This window comes from Nerophis ophidion, linkage group LG09 (assembly GCF_033978795.1).
Source record: "Nerophis ophidion isolate RoL-2023_Sa linkage group LG09, RoL_Noph_v1.0, whole genome shotgun sequence".
Taxonomy (NCBI): Eukaryota; Metazoa; Chordata; class Actinopteri; order Syngnathiformes; family Syngnathidae; genus Nerophis; species Nerophis ophidion.
This window is the reverse complement of record NC_084619.1, coordinates 22,380,237-22,392,733: the sequence shown is the minus strand read 5'-3', so window position 1 is coordinate 22,392,733 and position 12,497 is coordinate 22,380,237. Positions and strand designations below refer to the sequence as shown.

Sequence of the window (12,497 nt, the reverse complement as noted above, 5' to 3'; positions counted from 1 at the left end):
TTTATCCATAGCAGGTGTCCCTTGTCAAATGTCATTGCATATTCAAAGAGCCTCGAAAGGCACCTGGCGTGCAGATGACTAACAAAGAGAGGAGAAAGATGACTCAATCATCTGAGGAAGTGACTGATGAGAATCACTCAGCCAGCAGGAATGGTCGGAGGTCATTGGAAAGAATTATCGGGCCTTTCAAAACTTGACACAGTGGGGCTAAAAAACAGACTCAGTCCAAATATCTGGTTCTGATTGCCATTGACTCCAACAAAAAATGTAGGGCTTGTGTGGTTGTTACACATTAGAATAGGTATGCTCTAATGCACAAAGTATAGAATGGTGTAGAAGATGTGGAGTACTATACCTGAGGTACTGACTGCTGTAGCGTAAGGGTTCATGTTACAAGCATTTTCAGCCCAACAGCCACATCCATAATGAGCAGCCTGACAAAAGAAGTTTTGAAAGTCAAATTCAATTTGTGTATGTTGTAGCATTTGTGTATCTAACTGTTTATGTATAAATGTGTCTAATAAAGAGAAAACAGCCCAAAAATGTTTTTGAAAGAGTTGTAACCAAATGTTGTGTTTCTCTAACTTTGACTCTACATAATTTTTTTTTAATAATACTTGTGTATATAACTACGATATATAGTCAAGAAAAAAATGCTATACAATATGGCCTCTATTACTGTATCTCCCCTACCCTCAAAGACTACATAATATACTGTAGTTGAAGCTTCCCCTACTCCCTGGAAAACTGGAATACTTTTCTAAAGCATATTTCGTCAAGTTTTTTGCTCACCTCAGACTGTGTTGATTCTTTCAGATTAGGAATTAAAAATATAAATTCATTTTGCCTGTGACATAACAGAGTTTAGCTAAAAAAAAAGTTTTTAATTTAGTTCAATTTGCTGTCTCACCAAGGGATGGGACAATTTCTCTATTGGAGTCAAATTGCATATTTTCTTTTGAAAATACATCAAACTTGTGCTTTACAGCTGTTGGGCCCTCATTCAGGCATAGCAACTTTCCCAGAATCAAAAAAAAAATATTGCAACTGCTTATTACAACAATAGTGAAGAATTGTAAATCACAAACCAAATGAAAACTGGAGTTACAAACTTAGTGAAACACCTGCCAGGACGTTTTGCAATGAATGTGCATATCAAATACTGTGATTGGTGTAACTTGAATATGCGTCATTGTGCGTCATTCTCTTCTGTAAACTTTCACTTTGCCAATGACCCCAGACTTTTTTTTTCAGTCAGGCAAACTGTTTATTTTTTACAGCTGCAATCATTTTCCCCCACTGTGTTATTATAAAGGCCAACCAAATATGACGCAACATGCATGACTGTCTACACAGATAGCTAACAAGTGTATATTGATTATGGACTCTTGGTATACCACTAAAAGCTGTAAGTGCTATTACCTGGCCAACCCTGCCTGGATGTTTCATGGCCAGACCTCCACTGGACACTGCTGCAGCTACATTACCTTGCATGTCAACCACAATGGCTCCAACAGTGTCAAGGATCCCGGAACCATTTTCCTACATCACAGGAAATGATTAGCAGTAATAAATTAGTACAATCTAGCATGCACTATTAATTATGTTGTCTTACTATTTAAAGTTATTCCCTTACTATTTGAGTCCTAGATGGGTTGCTGCTTGCTTGAGAAATTATTTGCTACAACCACCATGCTATAAACTGCAAATTAAGTTAGGCCTGCAGTGAGTATGTGCAGAATGGCATGTGATGAATTTCCAAATCCCACCAGAAATCTGACTTATTCTCAAAACGTGAATAAGGTAGACAGGGGCGCCTTAACTTTAGACCCCTCCTCTGAAAAAAGTTTGGGGGAAAAAATTAAGTTTTACTGAAAAGAACAGCAACAATACAAAAATAAAAACTTGTTTTCTTTTTTGTGAATACATCTCCTTTGCGATTGGCACGTCTAAGCTGGCGGTGCAGGAGATTGCATGTGTATTTAATTCAGTAGTCCGGACGCTGGACTCTCACACTAGCGACCTGGGTTTACTAAAACAATGCAGTCAAGAGAAAGAGTACACAACCCATACACAAAGAGCTGTCTGTGATTGACAGCTATGAACACCAATAATTTCATTCCGCGGTCAAAATCGGGGGCCACTGGGTTTAAGCCTAGGAAAACCAGTGCTTTGAGGCGGCCATGAAGTCAGCATTTATCTTATCGTTCACATACGCGCTGAAATCTGTCCTGTTTTACAATCAAACAGAGCAAAAACTTCTTCCGCTTATCCAAAGTCGGGTCATGGGGGCAGCAGCCTAAGCAGAGAAGCCCAGACTTCCCTTTCCCAAGCTACTTCATCCAGCTCTTCCCAGGGGATACCTAAGCATTCCTCGTCCAGCAAGGAGACATAGTCTCTCCACCGTGTCATGGGTCTTCCCTGTGGCCTCCTACCATTCGGAGTGACCCTAAACACCTCCATAGGGGGGAGTCCGGAGGGCATTCTGACCAGATGCCCAAACCACCTCATCTGGCACCTCTCAATTTGGACGAGCAGCAGCTTTACTTTTGGCCGCTCCCTAATGAGAGCTTCTTACCCTATCTCTCAGGAAGAACCTTGCCACCTGAAGGGGGCACCCCATTTCAGCCGCTTGTACCCGTGAGCTTGTCCTTTCGGTCATAACTCAATGTTCATGACCATAGGTAAGAATAAGATCGACAAAACAAAGTATTTTTTAATTGTTTTTTTTTTTTACTACTGCATGTTCGGGGAAAAAGCTCATGAATGAAACACCAGTTAATTTAAGACGATAAATCCTTATTTTACTTGATGCAAGAGTTCAATTACATACATAAGACTTTTAGCAGAGGAAAACAAATGTCTAGTAAAATCATTGATTAATCTTGCAATCAGATCATGAAAGTTTATGTAAACATGGAAGAGACAGATGAGAATGTAAACCTGCAACTCGTTAGCTAACAAGCTATTTGATGCACAAATCAATCACGTGATTAGATATCACTATGTAACAGCTAAGTCAACAAACAACTGACTTCACTGTTCTTCTTTAGTTAACAACTGTCATTAATATTGAAGACTGATAACTGTACTCAACGGACCATGATATTTTTTAGAAAGAGGTTGGTAGGATTAGTATATCTGGCAGTAGTCGTTCTCATGCTGTACTCGATTAAACACGATTACGATCCAAAACAAGATGGACTCTCTCACTCACTTCTGTGAGGTGGTAACACAATTTGTGGGTTGGGAGCACAATTAATCTTTGCTCAGCTGCTTTCTGCTCAACTCATCAAATCAGTCGCCAGCTGTGATGCTCGGTGCACTGAAACTTTGCACTAACCACTGTCAACGCATGCGTCTTTTCTTGGAGCGGACACCGCGGTCTGCTAACTCCATTTCCTCTGTGGAGGAACTTGAGACGTTATATGGTAGAACTCACCTCCCTTAATGAGCATTATTCCCATCTTCTCTCCCTCAAATACCATATTGTACAAGTGAATGTCTGTTTTTGGCTTTTTAAAACGTGTTTTGCTTGATAATACAAAACTCCACACAACTACTACCACTTTTCGTTATGGTAAGGATAGCATGATGGAAAATCCCATTTCCATTGGGGTCCAAACTAAATTCTTAGTAATTATCATTTTACAGTGATTGAATTAGTAGCAAGTGTAGTGGCAACTACTTTCAAAGTGAGTGAAGTTTTTAATTTTAATTCGGTTATACAAGTATATCAACGATTTAATGTAATAATGCTCACGTTTCCACTTGATTGTCGCCTCTTCTTTGTTTGATTACGCCCCGCATCCATTTTCTCAGCCAGCTCCATCTTTCTTTTGTTCCGCTTGTAGGCAGACAAACTAAATTCTATAGGCGATAAAATACACTCATTAAAGTGCAACAGGAGTTATGAAGTTATGGTCACTTTTTACAGGAATACTCACTTGTGGCCATTTTCTCAGAGAGACAGGGTGGGACACCGTGGCCAACAGCCCACTCATGTGCACCCCGTCCCACTAAAAAGCTGCAAAATAAAATCACAATACATTGATAGGTAAAGCTATAGTAGAGTCACATTACTGACAAAGTAGTTGATAACCATGATATTTACCAAGGGGGTATTCTTCCTGCTGATAATTTCCCTTTTTGTGCTTCACTTAGTAGTCTATTTGCAACCATAATGGGGTTCTTGATTCCTAAAGGAACAGGAACTATTACAATATGGGGAAAAATGCAATTTAAATTACCCATCATAGTAATAGACTTACCACTAATAGCACCTACAGCCCCATATTGCAGTGATTTACCATCCATGACACTGGCATCACATTCTATTTCCCCTGACAAGTTAAGGTTAGAGCCAGTGCCCGCATTTGTAAAAGGAGAGTCCTGAGAACACAAAGTACGTGCAGGAAGGAAAAAAAGAAACTACATTATTAAATCAGCCATCCTTGCAGAATTATCTTGTGGAAAGGCTGTATCAGTTTAACAACGATAGAAAGTTTACATTGGAGTGACAAATCTAAGTGTTTGAAAGGAAATCAATCCCATTTTAGGCTTTTGATATAGCCCTAACAATGATGTTTTGCACTTTCTTTTCTACTGTATTGTAACATTTGTCTATGTATGTATGAGGAAGGTATAAATGTAAACTCAGATTTCTGACTGAATTAAAACCATCATCCATTTTGTCGTCTTTCCACATGTAGGAAAAACTACACGTGGTTCAAAGGTCTTCTATAATTGGAGCTCAATATGAAGTGCATACTCCACGTGCAAATCCTCCGGTATTCCATGCAGCTGCAGAAATCATTGAATCCATTTTTCTTTTTTCTAACCTGCGCCTGAGGTAAAAGATCCTTGATACATCATTAACTGGGATGTGTGTTCATACATCATCATTTTAAGAACCTAAATGTTGTTTTTGTTTATGTTTTTTTAAACACATAAAAGTGTTGTCTCAAGTTCAGTAAATATTTAAAGAGATGGGTTATGGGATGTTGTTTTAAAGTCCCCAATATTTTGTTAAGTAATGAATCAAAATAATCAAAGTTGTGTTGGATCATAATTAACTAACCTCAAGCTCCACCAGTGCTGCAGCCACTGCTTCAACTGCAAGTGCTCCTGATTTGAGCTGCTCCACAGCCTGGAAATGATAGTTGTCAATTTCACTTAACAGACATTATTAACAAAAGGTGAGACCTTAAGGGAACAAAATGTCAGAAAACTATTTAAAGAATAATTACTCTAAAAGAAAGAAATATGTTACTTCAATGGAAATACTATAATACCTTAATTGCGCAGACATTGGTGAAAGGATCAAAGTACAAACCCCAAAACCAGTGGAGTTGGCACGTTGTGTAAATCGTAAATAAAAACAAAATACAATGATTTGCAAATCCTTTTAAACGTATATTCAATTGAATAGCCTGCGAAGAAAAGATATTTAATGTTTGAACTGGAAAACTTTTATTTTTTGGAAATATTAGCTCATTTGAAATTTGATGCCTGCAACATGTTTTTAAAAAGCTTGAACAAGTGGCAAAATTGACTGAGAAAGTTGAGGGATGCTCATCAAACACTTATTTGGAACATCCCACAGATGAACAGGCTAATTGGGAACAGGTAGGTGCCATGATTGGGTATAAAAGCAACTTCCATGAAATGCTCAGTCATTCACAAACAAGGATGAGACGAGGGTCAGCGCATTGTGAACAAATGCGTGAGTAAATTATCCAACAGTTTAAGAATAACATTTCTCAACAAGCTATTGCAAGGAATTTAGGGATTTCCCCATTTACGGTCCGTAATTTCATCAAAAGTTTCAGAGGCTCTGGAGAAATCAATGCACATAAACAATGATATTACAGACCTTAGATCCCTCGGGCACAATTAACGCTGAAAGGTACATACAGGTTTTGGAGAAACATAAGTTGCCATCCAAGGAACGTTATCATGGACGCCCCTGCTTATTTCAGCAATACGATGCTAAACCACGTGTTACAACAGCGTGGCTTCATAATAAAAGAGTGCGGGTATTGGACTGGTTTGTCTGTAGTCCAAACCTGTCTCCCATTGAAAATGTGTGATGGAATATGAAGCCTAAAATATCACAACGGAGACTGTTGAACAAATTAAGCTGTACATCAAGCAAGCGTGGGAAAGCATTCCACCTGAAAACCTTCTAAAATTGGTCTCCTCAGTTCCCAGAGGTTTATGTTGTTAAAAGGAAATGCCATGTAACACAGTGGTCAAAATGCCCCTGTGCCGACTTTTTTGCAATGTGTTGTTGCCAATAAATACTAAGATGATTTTTTGAAAAAAAAAAAATCAGCTTCTCAGTTCTAACATTAAATATCTTGTCTTTGCAGTCTATTCAATTGAATATAAATTGCAAGGGATTTTCAAATCTGTGTATTCTGTTCTTATTTACGATTACACAACGTGCCAACTTCACTGGTTTTGGGTTTTGTACAATACACTTACTTGCTGGCAAGCCCTTTTGCATACATGTTTGTATTCCTTGGCCTTTGATTCTGAATGGTATCCTGCACCTGAAACCATATGAAACCATGTAAGAAAACGATTTACACAGAATTACCGTATACTATGTTTAGGGCAATCTTTCTGTTTGGCGAGCGTAATAACGTGTCGGGGGGCTGTAAGAGCCAGTGGGACTTCAGGTATTTGTGTCTTTATAAACGCTTCAATGATACACAAACCCTTTAACTTGGTGGCAGCTGTGCTTGATTTAATCAACTCGCTGACCTAAAAATCGATCCATTTGTTACCGCTTGTATTTCTTGCGGTCGCAGAGTCTAAGGTGTACTTGTGCGGCCCCCCACACTTCCGAGAGGGACAAGCGGTAAAAAAAAAAGGATGAATGGTTTAATTATTACTTTTTCAAAACAACAATAGGTTAAAAGCAATATGCCCTGCAGATATTTCGTCACCATCAAACAAGCACACTGTAATGAAACTGGAAATATGTGATGCATTAGATTGTATCATATTCATGTTCGAAATAAACTGAAACTGAACTGAACTTAACATCACCCTCATAGACTAATAACCAAGTCGAAGTTTAGGAAGAATTGCATTTTTTTGGTATGTTATTTATATTTCACAATCCCTATGAGACACAGTAACACATTTTTTATTTTATGCATTCTACTTTGTAAATAAAAGTCCGCTTGTAATGGAGCCAATGGGAGTCATGACGTCATTGATTGATTTATTTACATTTGTATTAGTAGATTGCACAGTATAGTACATATTCCGTACAATTGACCACTAAATGGTAACACCCGAATAAGTTTTTCAACTTGTTTAAGTCGGAGTCCATGTTAATCAATTCATGGTATTCATGGCTATTTTGACCATAAACCCCACTTAATAACCATCCAAAAAACAACAACAACAGTCTATCTGCATTTCGTGACCTGAATATTAACAAAGTATTAGCAATATATTGTTATTATAAGCGCTAATGTGAAGAACCTACATTTAACAGCGCATCGTTCAGAAAGGCAATTTCCCCATTCTGCAACATACGCCGGTGAGCTGCTTTTTCGCCTAGGAGCTTGTGCAAGTTAATTCTAGATTATAAATCATGCCTCTAAACTGAAAACTGAGGTATGATAATGTAAAAAAAAAACATTCGAAAAGACCCTTTGTTCCACTTTTTCTCCGCCAGGATTGCTAATGACTGTTCTTTTTGGCATTCCAGTAAAAGCAGACATTGTACAGTAAGTGATTAATCAGGGATTGTTAAAGGAAAAAGCTAACGCCGTGATTTGTTTGCGATATTAATGTGTTCTTGTATGATTAAAACGACCAAAATACGCAAATACTACATGTTATTATGAATGTATTGAATTGGGACTGTGTGACAAGGGGTGGCACTTTCGTGACTTCTGCGGTGCTTTTTTGTGAACTTCTGGATCCGCCTCCCGGGAGCCGTTTGACCATGGAGACCAGCTGGTGTGTCCATAGTTCTTTTGGAGAGACCAGAGGAGATGGGGATAAAGAGACAGTGCTGCGGAGCTAGCGCTGAACGCCGGGACTGACAAGCTTCACAGTGTCTTGGCTGAATGAGCATGAATCGGACACCTCTGTCTCCTCGGACGTATCCTCGCTCATCCATGCGGACTGGACACTGGTTGCTTTGTTGGGTCTGCTCCTGTCTCTGGCCATGCAGCAGATGATGGCGTGGAATACAGCAGAGGCCACCACAGCATATATGTTTTTGTTTTTTTTTACTTTTGTGGCTGTGCGTAAAAGTGGCACTGCTGGAGAGGCAGCTGGTCGCATCAGCTTTGCTCCTTTATTGTCTTGAATGCCCTTTGTGTTCTTTGATGTTTCCCTGTTACACACATGTTTATGTATGCTATGGCTATGAGTTTTTTTCCCTTGGCCTCGCCGTTTACCTGCGTTTACCCGTTTCTCACCTTTTTTGTAAGGGGCGCCGGAAGTTGGCAGACCCGTCAGCGATCCTGTTCTGTCTCCCTGTAATTTTTGTCTGCTCTTGAATGGAATTGTGCTGAAAATCTTAATTTCTCCTAGGGGATTAGTAAAGTGATTCTGGTTCTGATGTGCCTGTTACTACATTACTACATTACTATATACTTAAAACATTGGTTATACAATGTTAATGGATGTCACGCTTATGGATTATGTTTTGTTTTGGTCATGTCATGTTTTATTTTTTGGACACTTCCTGGTTTGTTTTTGTTACCATGACTACTCATTAGTTTTCACCTGTTACGCACCTGTCTCACGTTTTGCCTCGCTCACCTGTTTTCAATGATCATGTCACTGCTATTTGCCATTCTGTTTATGTTCTTCGTCCTGGCAATATCACCTTCTCATGTTTACCACCTGCTACGCACCTTGCAAAGATCCATGTCTCGTTCACAGTTCCATGGCAGGTAAGTTTTTGTTAATAGTTAATAGTTAAATGCCTTTGTGCTAGTCTTTTGTTTTCATAGCCTAGTTTTTGTACCGCCATTGTGCGCGCTTTTTGTTGGTTCCTGTTTTTAGTTTTAGTGTTAAAATAAAGATGTCATTACCTTCACGCCATCGCCGTTTCCACTCCATTTGCTTCGCACCTTGGGAAAACAACCCACGTCCAAGTTTGACAATGGATGTGTTAGGATGTTTTTAAAACACTTTATAGCAGAACAAATTAACTTCCGTAGGCTCCATTGCTCGCATGTACAGTGGGGCAAAAAAGTATTTAGTCAGCCACCAATTGTGCAAGTTCGCCCACTTAAAATGATGACAAAGGTCTGTAATTTTCATCATAGGTACACTTCAACTGTGAGGGACAGAATGTGAAAAAAAATCCAGGAATTCACGTTGTAGGAATTTTAAAGAATTTATTTGTAAATTATGGTGTAAAATAAGTATTTGGTCAACCATTCAAAGCTCTCACTGATGGAAGGAGTTTTTGGCTCAAAATCTCACAATACATGGCCACATTCATTCTTTCCTTAACACGGATCAATCGTCCTGTCCCCTTAGCATAAAAAAAGCCCCAAAGCAGGATGTTTCCACCTCCATGCTTCACAGTAGGTATGGTGTTCTTGGGATGCAACGCAGTATTCTTCTTTCTCCAACCACGACGGGTTGAGTTTGTACCAAAAAGTTCTATTTTGGTTTCATCTGACCACATGACATTCTCCCAATCCTCTGCTGTATCATCCATGTATCCATTTTGAGTTGTATCCGAGTTTAGTTTATACCAAAATTTTGAGGCAAAACATCCTTTCATCAGTGAGAGCTTTGAATGGTTAACCAAATACTTATTTTCCACCATAATTTACAAATAAATTCTTTAAAATTCCTACAATGTGAATTCCTGGATTTTTTTTTCCACATTCTGTCTCTCACAGTTGAAGTGTACCTATGATGAAAATTACAGACCTCTGTCATCATTTTAAGTGGGAGAACGTGCACAATCGGTGGCTGACTACTTTTTTGCCCCACTGTATTTACTAGTTAAGAGTGCATAAAAAAGAAAATGCACATGTTCTTTTCTTTCATAAGGATTGTGAATGAAAGGGAAACTTCGCAAAAAATGCAGTTCCCCTTCAACCCAGACCACAAATGTTAAATATTTTTTCCTAACATGACTGAATAGAGTGCATATACCTACCTGCATGCACTAAAACAAATCCACCGACACTTAGCTTATGATTCTGGATTGAGTCTCGTGTATTGTGCCATGAAGTGTCTTTGAATAATGGTGTTTGCTGCTCTGCAGCAGTCTTCTGAGGACTTTCCATATCCTCTGCATTACTTGTCATCGCCCATTACACACAATTGTGTGGCAAAACTTTTTGGGGGGAAGCACTCCTGTGAAGACAACATCATAAATGTCATTTGAATCAACTCGTCATAATGAATATCATAGGCGACAGTGACATCTCAAAGCTTTAAAACATGCATCGCACATCTCCGGTGTGGATAAACTTTATGTTAGCGTTCAATGCGTGCAACATTAATCACGTGTTTTACACCACTTTGCCATAAGTCTTTATCCACACAAAGCCAGCTGGCCTATTACAATTTTACACATTACGATATTACAATATTGCATATTACAATATTACACATTGCAACATTACGACATTACAATATTACACATTACAATATTACATATTACAATATTACAATATACTGTAAGCAACCGTGGGAAGCTTGTAGTATTTGTCTTGCGATAGCATGCAAGCTAACAGTTTGCCGACATTAAAAGCACAAATAACGACGACCTACTTACTTTTACTAGTCTTCCATAAGCGACACGGCGCACAAAGGAAGGATGATTGTACTCGTAAAAGTTCCAACTGTCACTTGTCAACGTTAGCCGGTTCGTTACAAACGTCTCCAAGCACTTCCGGGTACAGCCGCGCGTTGCTAAGGAAGTGAGAGAGGTCGGCATTGTGTCACGTGACCCACGCGCGCCGCTTCTGAAATGACGTCACTGTCCCTGATATAAACTATGAGTTGTACGGTCTTGAACTCTTAATACTCGACCTATCTTTTGTGCCTTTAAAAAAGATGTTGAACTTTACATTAAAAAGCTCTCTACCTCTAACAACAAAAAAACTTTGAAAACGATGATACTGTGTTCCAAATTTAAGTTACCATGAATTGATTAACGTGGACCCCGACTTAAACAAGTTGAAAAACTTATTCGGCTGTTACCATTTAGTGGTCAATTGTACGGAATATGTACTGTACTGTGCAATCTACCAATAAAAGTATCAATCAATCAATCAATCAAAAGTTATTTAATGAATCTGAATGAGCGTATGGCTTAAATTTGCACTTTGTTTATTATACATATATTTTTGTTTGTATTCTATTTTTGTTCATTTGAATTTACAACCCCCTGGCACTGTTTTGTACTGTTTGCATAATGTTGTATAATGTTTTGTATTGTTATTTGACTTACTGTTTGTAATTGTTGAAATTTATAAATAAACATTTAAAAAAAAAAATTGTACGGTCTTGAAACAGTGCAAAGATGGATATATATATATATATATATATATATATATATATACATATCCATCCATCCATCCATTTTCTACCGCTTATTCCCTTTCGGGGTCGCGGGGGGCGCTGGCGCCTATCTCAGCTACAATCGGGCGGAAGGCAGGGTACACCCTGGACAAGTTGCCACCTCCTCGCAGGGCCAACACAGATAGACAGACAACATTCACACTCACATTCACACACTAGGGCCAATTTAGTGTTGCCAATCAACCTATCCCCAGGTGCATGTCTTTGGAAGTGGGAGGAAGCCGGAGTACCCGGAGGGAACCCACGCATTCACGGGGAGAACATGCAAACTCCACACAGAAAGATCCCGAGCCTGGATTTGAACCCAGGACTGCAGGAACTTCGTATTGTGAGGCAGACGCACTAACCCCTCTTCCACCGTGAAGCCCATATATATATATATATATATATGTATATATATATATATATATACATATATATATATATATATATATATATATGTATGTATGTATGTATGTATATGGTAAATGGGTTTTACTTGTATAGCGTGTATATTGTTGACCATGAATTGATTAACGTGGACCCCGATTTAAACAAGTTGAAAAACCTATTCGGGTGTTACCATTTACTGGTCAATTGTACGGAATATGTACTGAACTGTGCAATCTACTAATAAAAGTGTCAATCAATAAAGTGCTTTTCTACCTTTAGGGTACTCAAAGCACTTTGTCACTATTTCCACATTCATCCACTGATGGCTGGAGCTGCCATGCAAGGCGCTAACCACGACCCATCAGGAGCAAGGGTGAAATGTCTTAGCTCAATGACACAACAGATGTGACTAAGGTGGTAGAAGCTGGGGATCGAACCAGGAACCTCAGGTTGCTGGCACGGCCACTCTAACAACAGGGTCACGTCGTATATATATATATATATATATATATATATATATATATATATAT

General features: G+C 38.8%; 1 protein-coding gene across 1 annotated transcript in view; it reads right to left on the bottom strand.

Moving 5' to 3' along the window:
• The window catches only part of tasp1 (taspase, threonine aspartase, 1), a 43,185-nt gene extending 32,240 nt beyond the window's left edge, over window positions 1-10,945 (bottom strand). The window contains exons 1-10 of the mRNA XM_061910571.1: window positions 10,787-10,945; window positions 10,163-10,362; window positions 6,490-6,557; window positions 5,081-5,149; window positions 4,272-4,392; window positions 4,115-4,199; window positions 3,948-4,027; window positions 3,764-3,870; window positions 1,423-1,542; window positions 356-434 (exon numbers count right to left, since the gene is read on the bottom strand). Of these exons, the coding sequence (XP_061766555.1) occupies window positions 356-434; window positions 1,423-1,542; window positions 3,764-3,870; window positions 3,948-4,027; window positions 4,115-4,199; window positions 4,272-4,392; window positions 5,081-5,149; window positions 6,490-6,557; window positions 10,163-10,313 (880 nt within the window). The 5' untranslated portion in view covers window positions 10,314-10,362; window positions 10,787-10,945. The remainder of the gene's footprint in view (window positions 1-355; window positions 435-1,422; window positions 1,543-3,763; window positions 3,871-3,947; window positions 4,028-4,114; window positions 4,200-4,271; window positions 4,393-5,080; window positions 5,150-6,489; window positions 6,558-10,162; window positions 10,363-10,786) is intronic.
• Window positions 10,946-12,497: the final 1,552 nt, after the last annotated feature.